This window comes from Triturus cristatus, chromosome 3_2 (assembly GCF_964204655.1).
Source record: "Triturus cristatus chromosome 3_2, aTriCri1.1, whole genome shotgun sequence".
Classification (NCBI taxonomy): Eukaryota; Metazoa; Chordata; class Amphibia; order Caudata; family Salamandridae; genus Triturus; species Triturus cristatus.
Window position 1 is genome coordinate 1,221,092,826 of NC_140584.1, and position 12,601 is coordinate 1,221,105,426.

The 12,601-nt window shown below is 48.2% G+C and overlaps 1 protein-coding gene across 3 annotated transcripts in view; it reads left to right on the forward strand.

The window, feature by feature from the left end:
• The window catches only part of LOC146859506 (tripartite motif-containing protein 10-like), a 357,986-nt gene that overhangs the window by 152,379 nt on the left and 193,006 nt on the right, over positions 1 to 12,601 (forward strand). For 2 of the 3 annotated variants that reach the window (XM_085650217.1, XM_085650216.1), the window contains exon 3: positions 2,264 to 2,359. The exons of the other annotated variant lie outside the window; for it this stretch is intronic. In XM_085650217.1, the coding sequence (XP_085506343.1) occupies positions 2,264 to 2,359 (96 nt within the window). The remainder of the gene's footprint in view (positions 1 to 2,263; positions 2,360 to 12,601) is intronic. 3 annotated transcript variants of the gene reach the window in all.

Here is a 12,601-nt window from a genome sequence, read left to right on the forward strand (position 1 = left end):
TGACTGCGGGACTCTGTCACAAGTGTGGAGACTCCCCCACGACTGCGGGGCCTCTGCCATGAGTGCGGAGACTCCCCCATGACTGCGGGGCCTCCACCACAACTGCGGACACTCCCCCAAGACTGCGGGCGCCCACTACAAGTGTGGACACTCCCTCATGACTGCAGGCCTCCGCCACAAGTGTGGAGACTCTCCCATGAATGCAGGGCCTCTGTCACCAGTGTAGAGAATCCCCCATGAATGTGGGGCCCCCACCACAAGTGTAGAGACTCTATCATGACTGCGGACCTCGGCCACAAGTGTGGAGACTCCCCCATGACTGCGTGGCCTCCACCATGACTGCATAGTCTTCCCCCACAACTGTGGGGCCTCTGCCATGAGTGTAAAGACTCCCCCATGACTGCGGGGCCTCCGCCATAAGTGCGGACAATCCCGCATGACTGTGGGGCCTCTGCCATGAGTCTGGAGACTCCCTCATGACTGCAGGGCCCCGCCACAAGTGTGGAGACTCCCCCATGACTGTGGGGCCGCGCCACAAGTGTGGAGACTTACCCATGACTGTGGGGCCTCTGCCATGAGTGCGGAGACTCCCTCATGACTGCAGGGCCATTGCCATGAGTGTATAGACTGCCCCATGACTACGGGGCCCCACCACAAGTGTTGGGACTCTCCCATGACTGTGTGGCGTCCACCACAAGTGTGGCGACTACCCTGTGACTATGGGGCCTCTGCCATGAGTGCGCAGTCTCCCTCATGACTGTGGGCCTCTGCCACAAGTGCAGACCCTCCCCCATGACTGTGGGCCTCAGCCACAAGTGCAGATCCTCCCATATGACTGCGGGCCTCAGCCACAGGTGCAGACCCTCCCCCATGACTGTGGGGCCTCCGCCACAAGTGCAGACCCTCCTCCATGACAGCGGGCCCCCTCAACAAATTTGAAGACTCCCCCATGACTGTGGGGCCATGCAACAGGTGTGTAGACTCCCCTGTGACTACGGGGCCTCTGCCATGTGGGCGGAGACTCCCTCATGACTGCGGGGCCTCCACCACAAGTGCAGACCCTCCCCCATGACTGTGGGCCTCTGCCACAAGTGCAGACCCTCCCCCATGACTGTGGGCCTCTGCCACAAGTGCAGACCCTCCCCCATGACTGCGGGGCCTCCACCACAAGTGCAGACCCTCCCCCATGACTGCGGGGCCTCCACCACAAGTGCAGACCCTCCCCCATGACTGCGTGCCTCAGCCACAAGTGCGGGTGCCCTTTGTGAATCATGTCCAATATCTTCAATGAATAAGGCCAAGTAATAGCAAAGACAGTGGCCAAGCAGTTTCCTTCTGGGAGACGCCTCATTGTTATTCTCCTCACTGTCCATCGGCTGCAGCAGAGCGTCCTTGCATGTTGCTTGTTCACACAGCTGTACATTTGTAAAAAGAAACCTGCCAGACTATGTGTATGTGAGATAGAAAGGCAAATGTAACGTTTAAGCAGGAGGGCAAGTGTGCATCTGCATGCTGCATGTATATGGCAGGGCGACTTGCAACAGAGAGCTGTGTGTGTGTGAGAGAGTGACTGTGTGTGGGAATGCATGAATATATGTGTATGTGGGAGACCAGGAGGCTATCTCTGTTTTTCTGAGCGAGGATGCAAATGTGTGAGTACCATTTTGTATTTTATGAAAACAGTACATGCCTATATGTCTTTGTGAGGTTGACTGTTATGTGTGCAGGTTCATATGTGTATTAGTGTGTGTACACGTGTGTAGGTGTGTGTATGTGTAAGGATGTGAGTATATGTGTGTGGGTGTGTTCATGTAAGTGTATGTAGGGATGTGTGTGTGGTGAAGGTGTGTGTGCATATGTGAAAGAGAGAGTAAAAGAAATGCATGTGTACAAGCTTCTATGAACGACTGTCGGAAAACAGGCGTTGGCACACATACATGGAGTGTGTGTAGCAGAGAATGACAGAGATGAGGAATGGTGAATTTTATTCGTGCAAGAAAGAGAACGACATTGCTATATGTTTGTGAGAGTGTATGTGTTTGTGATCATATATGAGGAAAGAAAGAAAGAAAGGCTGCAGTTTAAGAGGAAAGTGAGAGAGAGAGAAAGAGAGAGAGAGAGAATGAGAGAGTGACTGGGAGAAAGAAAGAGAGAGACAAGGAGAGAAGAGGTGATGAGAATTTCTCGTGTTGCTTCTGGCAAATGTATGATTATAATTTTGTAATTGAGAAAATGAAGTAATAGAAACTGTTTCTCATTACAGGATGAACTTCAGGGTATCCTGGGTTCTCTTAGAGAAGAGAATGCAAGCGTTTTGAATAAAGGGGACACAGATAAGGAGGTGTTTGAAAATTTGAAGGTAAGTAGCAAGTGAGGACTTGGCCACCTTTCTTCAGTCTCCATCTGAAACCTCTTTCTTGTTGATTCCCTCTGGTTGCCATGGTGCCCTGCATCCTAGAGTGATCGAGATCATAAACCCTTTCTTGTGCCACAACAGTGCAAGACTCTCCCACCCCTGGCCCCCCACGCCAGATGTCCAGATTAATAACATGCGAGAATGGCGGGAGACCTGCAGAAGGACCATGAACTCTCTTATGTGTGAGGAGAAACATCTCCTTCAGCCTGAAGCAGTGCAATGTGATCTGGAAGTGTGGCATGGCTGAACATGTATGTATAGGTGGAGCTCAGGCTGTTCCAATCAGTAGCTCGTGCTGTTCACAGTAATATTTAAAGTCCATGAGCAAGGTTAGTAGGAGACCACCTATGGAACATGAGCCTGTCGCTGACAACCGTTCTGAGAGATATTCCAGTGCTGCCCCAAAGGTACCCCTGGGTGTGGGTTCTGAAGAGCTCAGTGTTTCTTAGCTTATCGCAGGGAGCTTGTGAGGGGTTCTTTTTTAAATATGCCCCAAAATTGTTTACCGGTTTTCTTTGGCTGCTATACATAAAACCTGAATTAGATTTTTTGTTACTAAAACAACGGATTTATATTGCATTGTTGGCTTTATATTAATACACCATTGAAGCTTCACCTACAGTAGAGCACAAGGATTCTGTGATTGTTCAGTTTTTCCAGTCTGTTTCTGTAAAGCCACAGGTCGCTGATATAGGTGTGCGGGAGCTCAATGCTGGCATTTGGGATATCCATGAGTGGTCTGCACCCATCATGTTTAGAGTCTAGAATAGTTAGAATATTTCAAAATATAATTCCATGTCTTAACCGAATATAACACACCTTTAAATTTAACATGTTTGTTGTGGAACATTGTGAGAATCTTAATAGTGCAAACATAGGTGTTTTATCAATTATCACCTCTAAAAATTAAGGAGAGCTGTTTATGTCTTTAATCAGCTTAATACGCCTCTTACACGGTGTGGCCCAAAAGCAAGACTGGATATTAGGGTGAGCCCGGACACCGCTAATCACTGCTACCTGTACATATCTGAGAAATCTTCTTGGCTTGCTGTGTCCCCAGGGAACCTATATAATATCAATATGTAATTGCTTTTAAAAGGCTGGTAGGAGATATGTGCTAGTTGTTCTCAAATATGGTATGAGAACTCCCTCCTGTTTATTAATTAACAGAGAGACCTCGCTAAATATCTTTCTGTAGTAAGCTTCTCCTAGCAGCCCATCTACCACCTAAGTCAGTCTTGCTAAAAAGATCTGGGAATTAAATGTATACACTAATACGGCAAACCTTTTAATTGGACCCCTACCAAGCTGTTAGGAAAATGTTTGGCTTCTAGCCTATCTGTATCTTACCTAGTATACAAGATTTACAATTGTCTATCGTCTCCTTGATCCTACTCTACCTAACCCTGGAGTTTAAACCCTTGACATTCAGGGTTGCTACTTTAGTTTGAAGCATGATTATTTTTAAGTTGTGTTTCTGTCCATTTAAAATGCCCCTGCTCCAGTCCCTTTTCCCATCCTTATACTCTCTTCCCTTTGGCCCTTCTTCTACCGATAACCAAACTCTCCCTCCCCTTGAGAGCTTGATCCATCAGTGTTGGACCCTCACCCTCCCCCTCCCCCTCTGTGATGAACAGTAGTATCTGCATCCTGAAAACGTGGTTAGCTCACTCTCTCCCTGCATCCCTGGGCTCAGAAATATTTGTAATGTTGTGTGAGTTCCTGCTTCCCTTCATGCTCTCAATATCCCAGTGCCCCTGCTCTACTACATAGGGGGTCTTCCACTGAGAGATGAATTGTCTAGCCTTCTTTCATGTTGATTCTCAGGTTATTTCCTCTCTTAGTGGCAAGGATTGCCAGAGCCTTAGATCCTGGTAGTAGAGCTCCGAGCTCCCACTGCTGTCTTGCTTTTCCTGAGGCCAGGTCTAGGAAGATAGCAAAAGAGAACCTGTATTTGTAATAATTGGATAATAGGAGAAACTGAAGGACTCCGCAGGCACACGCCGGGAGCTTCTCTGTGCTATCTCTTTTTAAAAAAAAACCTGAAATCTATTGTTTTTACTTGTGTGTGCTACTCTCCCTAAGCCCTCCTGAAACAGCCGTGAAGCGCTGCATAGCGCCGGCTGCAACGACCGATACCACGCCATTCAGGCGAGTCCCTGGGCCACGCCCACATCACAGGCCACGCCCCCTCCGTCAGGCAGCCTATAAAAACGCGCCTTGGTGAGCGCCGCCTCGAGAAACTGAAGGACTCCGCAGGCACACGCCGGGAGCTTCTCTGTGCTATCTCTTTTTAAAAAAAACCTGAAATCTATTGTTTTTACTTGTGTGTGCTACTCTCCCTAAGCCCTCCTGAAACAGCCGTGAAGCGCTGCATAGCGCCGGCTGCAACGACCGATACCACGCCATTCAGGCGAGTCCCTGGGCCACGCCCACATCACAGGCCACGCCCCCTCCGTCAGGCAGCCTATAAAAACGCGCCTTGGTGAGCGCCGCCTCGAGAAACTGAAGGACTCCGCAGGCACACGCCGGGAGCTTCTCTGTGCTATCTCTTTTTAAAAAAAACCTGAAATCTATTGTTTTTACTTGTGTGTGCTACTCTCCCTAAGCCCTCCTGAAACAGCCGTGAAGCGCTGCATAGCGCCGGCTGCAACGACCGATACCACGCCATTCAGGCGAGTCCCTGGGCCACGCCCACATCATAGGCCACGCCCCCTCCGTTGGCTACATCATGTGTTGCCACCGGAAGCGCAGCGGACGAGCGCAGCGGGAGCGCCGTTTGCGCGCCGAAGGCGCGCCTAGGGCAAGCCCGTCTGCGCCCGTCCGCGTCCCGGACGCGGCCAGCTCCAGCCCCCTTGCAGCTGCCCCCCTACCCTGTAACCGGCTGCGTGTTCCCTACTCTCGTGAGTATTTAATTGCACTGAACACTAAATCTTGCTCCTGTTCGAGTCAATGGGACCTGGCGGTTGCTGTTCAGTACACTTGTCAATCATGCTCATTCCGCTCTCAACCTACTCTACCAGCCTCCACACAGTGTGCTACTGACCCGTCTAGTCTCCGGGCCGGCTTGATCAATGCCAGATCCCTGGTAAAACATTCTAATGAAATATTCGAGCTACTAAGTGACAACGAGTTTGACCTTCTCTTTGTCACCGAAACATGGCTCAATGACACATGTAACCCAGTGATCGAACTTGCCATCCCACGTGGCTTTAAAATTATCAGACAAGACCGCCCCCTAAGCAGAGGAGGTGGCGTAGCAGCCATTTTTCGGGATAAATGGACCTTTTCTCTAGACCCTATGGGCCCATCCATTGATGCTGAGGTACTCCATTTTTCTCTCACTTTAGGGGCTCACTTTACCTTAGGTGGATCTCTGGTTTACCGACCACCTGGCCACGCAGGAAAATTTCTAGAGGCACTAGAGGACATGATAGTCCCACGTGCCCTGAAATACCCCACATATCTCCTTCTGGGGGACTTTAATATCCATGTGGACCAGCTTGATCTATCCGACACAGTTCGGCTAAACGATGCGTTTGCGATGGCCCAACTGAAACAGTGGATCAAGGCTCCCACTCACTCAGGGGGTCATGCCCTTGACTTAGTATGCACCAATTTTAATATAAATATGTCCGAACCCGAGAAATTAAACTGGTCTGATCACATGCTAATAAGATTCTCCTGGCCCTTGTCCCGCCCTGCTGAGACCAACCAGTCTGTGGCTCATACACAGAAAATTAATTTAACTTCACTCTGTGACCATCTCGATACCTCTCGCCCCTCACTGCCTTCAGAAATTGAACCAGCAGTGAGCGTATTCAACTCATGGATTAAAGAAGGTGTTGCTCTCTCAACCAAATCAGGTCTCGTCTGTAGAGTTCGCTCCTCCCCTTCCAAACCCTGGTTCTCCAACACCCTCCGCGATCTTAAATCAGGCTGCAAAAAACTCGAAAGACGTTGGAGACAAGCATACCTCCCTGAGGCCAAGAAAGAACTTAGAACAGCTCAAAAGAAATACTATGCTGCAATTAAAGTGGAAAAAAGCTCATACTATGAAGGGCGTATTTCCAAGGCCAACAACAACAGCGCGGAAATCTTTGCTGTTGTTAAAAGCTTTGCCTCCCCTTGCGCCGCTCACCCTCTTCTAGCCTCATCGGCAAAATGGTGTGAAGAACTCTCTGTGTTTTTTGTGGAAAAAATCGATAAAATCCAAGATGATCTGCTCACTGTATGCAACAATTTCCCAGCCTCTATGACTACTCCCATTCCCACTATGCCCACTTCTACGGATCAGTTTGCCCTCTTCACTCCAGTGAATCCAACTGAGGTCGCGAAAATTCTGGCTACCCTAAAATCGGGTTCCCCAGCGGACCCCTGCCCAGCCAGAGTCCTTGCGGGCCTGGCTAACACAGTCGGCCAAGAGGTGACGCATATAGTGAACCTCTCCTTTTCCAGCGCCACAGTTCCAGCTTGCTGGAAACAGGCAAAACTGCTACCACTCCTTAAGAAAAATGGCCTAGATCCAAAAACTCCCGCTAACTTCCGACCCATCTCTTTACTGCCAGCTCTAACAAAGATATGCGAAAAAGTTGCATTCTCACAGCTGGACCGATTCGTAGAAGACTCTCAAGCTCTCCACCCTGCGCAATCAGGTTTTAGAGCTGCCTTCAGCACAGAGACGGCCCTGGTTGAGGTCTCTGAGGCTATCCGGGAGTGCCTAGACGGAGGTGGCAGAGCGGCGCTGATTTTATTGGACCTCTCTGCCGCCTTCGATACGGTCCCTCACTCCCTCCTACTGACCAGACTAGCAGACATTGGCATAACTGGCCCTGCCCTCGGCTGGCTGAGATCTTTCTTAGATGACAGGTCCCAGCAAGTGTGGATGCCACCTTTCTCTTCCTCTCCCAAAAAACTCTCAACTGGCGTACCACAGGGCTCCACCCTGAGCCCCCTGCTTTTTAATGTCTATATGACCCCCCTTATCTATCTTGCGGAACAGCTGGGGGCCAAAATTATGGCCTACGCCGATGATACCCAGCTCTTGTTTACATGGCCCAAAAACAACCTTGACACGACGAGAGTCCAATTTTGCCTATCATCGGTCTTCCGCTGGCTGGCCTTGGCTCAACTTAAGTGCAATGAGAGCAAATCTGAGATTCTACTGTACGGCTCCTTCCCAGATAATTTCTATGATTCTCTCTGGCCCACCGATTTTCCCAGCCCTAAATACACAGGTGGACCTGCAAAAAACCTAGGAATCTGGTTCAGCAATAATCTCAGATTTGAAGATCACCTGAAAAAACTCACCGGAATCTGCTTTTCCACTCTTAAAACTCTACGCAGATTCCTTCCTTTGCTTCCGCGATCAGCTAAGGAGACGGTCATTCGCGCTCTGATATTATCCAGACTGGATTATGCGAATGCTCTCTACAGCGGACTCCCAGCCTATCTGATCCATCGCCTCCAAGTCATCCAAAATGCTGCGGTCCGGCTGCTGTTTAACATTCCCAGAAGATCTAGCGTTCGCCAACCACTCCGAGACCTTCACTGGCTTCCAGTGGCACAAAGGATCTTATTCAAGATTCTTGTGTTAGCATACCGAGCACTCCACCTAACAGGCCCAACCTATTTGAGAAAAAGATTCTCTCTCTATGCCCCCAATCGCCCTCTCAGATCAAGCAATCTCCATCAAATGACTGTACCAAAGTTCAAATATAGCAGGCTTGGCGGACAATCCATTTCTGTTAGAGCAGCGAGAGCTTGGAATACCCTGCCTCTGCAATTGAGAACAGCCCCTTCCATCATGGCTTTCAGGAAAGGCCTAAAAACCTACCTATTCAACACCAATGCCTAAAGGCTGCTCCTCCCTTGCATTTACTGCGATCTGTCCCCTTCTTTTTTCTCTTCGCGCCAGGATACTATACTATTTAGTAGCAGAGCGCGTTATAAAAGCCTCTATAATAATAATTCTCTTCCTTTGTCAAGCATCATGTCAGAGCTGCCTTTTTAATCTTATAGTACTGAAAGTTGGCAAATATATATATGAGTTTGCTGGCATTTATCTTAGCTGGGACTCTAGTATTTGACAAACTGGTGGAGGGGCTGCTTCCATTTCCTCATCCATATTGTCCATCAACAGTGAGAAAACACAGGTCTGTCTGGGCTCCCTATCTCACTTCCCTCCAAAGTTTCAAATGTGCAGCTGTTCGAACGTCTGGATGTGTTTCAAAATCTTCTCGTTTATTAGTCAGGGCACTGATCTGTCTACTAAGCATTGTTTTGACTTCTTTCTCCAAACTGGTTCAGCGTGGATCCATTTTGTGGTGCCTGTCAATTTAGGCTCCTAATCTGTCATCCAATGCATTTACATTTTTGGTGAGGACTCCCATCTTTTCACCTTACTCTGCTTGGACTGTCTTGACTTTTTAAATTGCTTTTAAGATGGTCTGGATCATTGATTTGGTGGAGGATCTAGATACTTGAGAACCTCCCATATTCCTCCAGGTCTTCTAGTTCAATGTTGCTTGTAACATGAGGTGTGGGAGCTTGTGCCAAACTCCTGGAAAGCCCTTATGCTTTTTTCCATTGTTGACTGTACTCCACATATTGCATTAGATCCAAGGCTGGGAGGGAGGCCAGTGGTTGTGGATTGCTTAAATTCTCAGTACCGGCGGGCTCTGCACTTTTGATATGTTGACTAGGGTACAGATGTCTAGTTTCTATATTGCCATCAATAGCTGTGAGCTGCTTCTGTCTATCAAGTCTAGTTTTATCCATGTCCTTGTCAAATAGCATCCACTCTGTGGATTGAAACCCTTCTTTATCTCCTGTGCTGCTTACAGACCATCTAAAGGTGAAGGTGTCAGAGACCCAGATAAGGGGCAAGTGCTTCCCTCTGACAAAGCTTCTCTCACTGTATTTGTGCAATCCTGGCCCTGAAGTAAGGTTGTATTACTTAGACTGCTCAGGTGTACAGTATGGAGGCCTCACTTGTCCCCTAGCTTGACCTCATCCCTGGTGAGGTACTTCCACTGCTGATGGGGATTTACTGGAGCCTCTATATGGACCCTTAAAAATGGTCTCATTCCAAACACTGGCCACCATCTTGTGAGATCACTTAGCCTTAAGACACTAAACCGGGAATGTTTGAGTGGTAGTTCCCTGGGTGCTACCAGTTACAGAAATGTATGGTAATGCTTTGCCTGTATATTTCTCAATATTCTCACTCCTGCTGTAAAAAGAATACAAAACATTAGGCTGGCAAGAGCACTAGTAAACTTTGATTAGCTGGGCTTACTTTCTAGTGTTGCAGTGAGTCCTACTTACTAGTATCGTAACCAGAACTCTAGCAGAGGGAATAGTAGCAGACAATCCAAACTGGGGAAGCTAGAAGGAAAGGAGAAGAAGCTTTGCCTTAATGGGGTAAAGTCAACCGTGGGCACCAACACACCAAGTAAGAGGGCTAAGGCCCCCTTTCTGCCAAACTGTGGAAGCACTGCTCCAATTGCTGCTCCAAAGTCATCTTCCAAGGCCCGCTTCTGTTAGTTACTGGGTTTTCCAGTAAGGCATTGCAGTACTTGTTAGCAGCACGTGGCATTTCACTCCTTTTACAGAACTTACCACCACCTCCACTGGTTCTAATTCACCCCCTGCTTACAGCTTCCTACTATCTCCGCCCTGTTCCCTTCATTGTGACACTCTCTCTGCCCTACTCCCAGGGCATGGAAGTTAAAGGGGTCACCAGGGCCTGAAGCTCTGATTTTGCCACCTTGAGTGACTCAAGTAAACAGATGACAACAGACTTGTCACTGCAGACTGCTGGAACAGCGCAAGCTGCTCAAACTCGACTTTGCCCTCAACATGAGTGGCAAGGTGACAGCACTATTTTTAACATATGACATTCACCTCCATTTTAGGACTCCTGAGCTAAGGAGGCAGGGTGCATTATATTAAAGGTGTAGACAAGTAAGTGCATGCTTATATATTACTATAGCAGCCTCCTTCCATTAGGGGCTACTATTTCTTTTCACAGGACTGTAGGATAACATTGGCTAGCCCCCTCCCCTAGGTTACCAGCTCTATTATGGTCTGACTGAAATGTGTCATGTTTGGTAGCAAACAAACTTGTCTCATCAAACCCAAAGGACGAAACAGTGATTCTTCTTCCCCTAGGCACATTTACAACCTGGGCAGTTGGGAAGATTTGGTAGTCAGAAGGGGTACAACTCCAGAAGACTAGCCATCCCTAAAATGGGCTACATGGTCTATGCACAGTCGAATAAGGGTTCTGTCATTTTTAAAAGTGCATAGAGGCTTTTCGGTAGAGAAGGTGCCACTCTTCATAGGATGTGGTCACTTTTAGGGTGGATTAGCCGCTGGTGTTAGTAGCCCAATGCCAACCAAAGACCCAGCAAAGCATTATGGGGGCGATAATCTAGAGTGCAGTGAATATTATAGTATTAGCTGTCAGCTGTGCCAAGAGAGCCTGCCCTTGAGGAAAGTTTTGATACTATAATATTCACTGCACTCTAGAATCTTGTCCCATAAAACTTTGCAGAGCCTTTGGTTGGGATTGTATTTTTGCCCATAACTGTGCTTGGGGTGGTCCTAGAAGGATGGGACCACCACCAAACCATTCAGCATGATGTGATCTGTGCGACTAACCAAATTCCGCCCAACCCTAGAAAAGAACCAGGCCGGAAAGGTCAGTAAGAGTAACTTTTATTCCAACATGATGGGAGCTGCACATAACCCCATCTGTCCAGCCCCTGGATCACCAACCTTCTCCCGCACCTCCAGTTCCAGAATCCCTTCCCCGGTTGAGTTCCATCAATGCCTCGTGCAGCAGAAAAGAAGCAAGATAGAAACCCAACACATCTTCCCCCAATAGAAGATGGGGGGATAGTCTCTCCTCAGTTTCTTCAGGTTCCGTTCCTCAGTAAAGGTTTCTTCTTGTTCCAAAAGTGATCTAAATTCTTGGGATCAGGGCTCCACTACTTACACCCCAAAATCCTTTGTCCTCTGAGGGCAGAGGGGCCTTTGCCTAGTCCAATCTAGTTCTGGAGCACTCTGTTTACATGACTCCTTCCTTCCTTTCACAGTGCAGGGCAGAAACATCAGACACCCCACAGGAGGTGGACCCAGCATTGTGGAGGAAAGGCACAGCCCTGGAGCACTCTGTTGACATGATTCCTTCTCTCCTTTCACAGTGCAGGACAGAGACATCATACGCACCACAGGGGGTGGAGCCAGCACTGTGGGGGGCAGGCACAGTCTTATTCAGGTCCTAGGTGCAACTCCTCCATCCCATCTAGATGCAGATCTCTCTATTCACCACTGGGCGGACTCACCCTGTCTCCTGGAATCCCCCAGCCCAGTCACTCAAACTCCAGACAAGGAATACACAACCTAGCAGAGGCAGGTTTGAATGGTTAGACAAGAAAATACCTACTTTCTAAAAGTGATATTTTCAAACACAGAATGTTAAAACCAACTTCACTAAAATATGTATGTTATCATTCTGAGTTCAGGCATACTAAACTCGAATTTCTACCATGTTCCCTGAGTCAGTTAGGACTATATAAAATGTAATAATCTAACTGCCCATTCTGGCCTATGAAGAACAGGTAGCCTTGCAATAGTGAAAAACAAAACTGGCTGTAATTCACTATTATGACATGCCACACACACCAGGGCATGTCCTACCTTATACTTACAATGCACCCTGCCCTTGGGCCTACCATAGGGGTGTCTGATATGAAGAAAAAAGAAGGTTTAGGGACTGGCAAGTGGGTGCACTTGCCCAGTCAGCATGGCAGTACCAGACTGCACACAGGCTCTGCAATTGCAGACCTGAGACACATTTTACAAGGCTGCTTCTGTGGGTGGCACAACCAGTGCTGCAAGCCCACTAGCAGCATTTGGATTTGCAAGCCCTAGGCACACAGTGCACTGTACTAGGGTCTGACAAGTAAACCAAATCAGCCAATCATGAAGTCACTAATCCATACATCAATTTACAACAGGGAAAGCATGTGCACTTTAGCACTGATCAGCAGTGGTAAAGTGCCCAGAGTCATAAAACAGCCAACAACAGGTCAGAAAAATGGAGGAGGAAGGCAAAAAGTTCAGGGATGAACCTGCAAAAAGGGCCAAGTCCAACATTACCCTAACCATAACTTC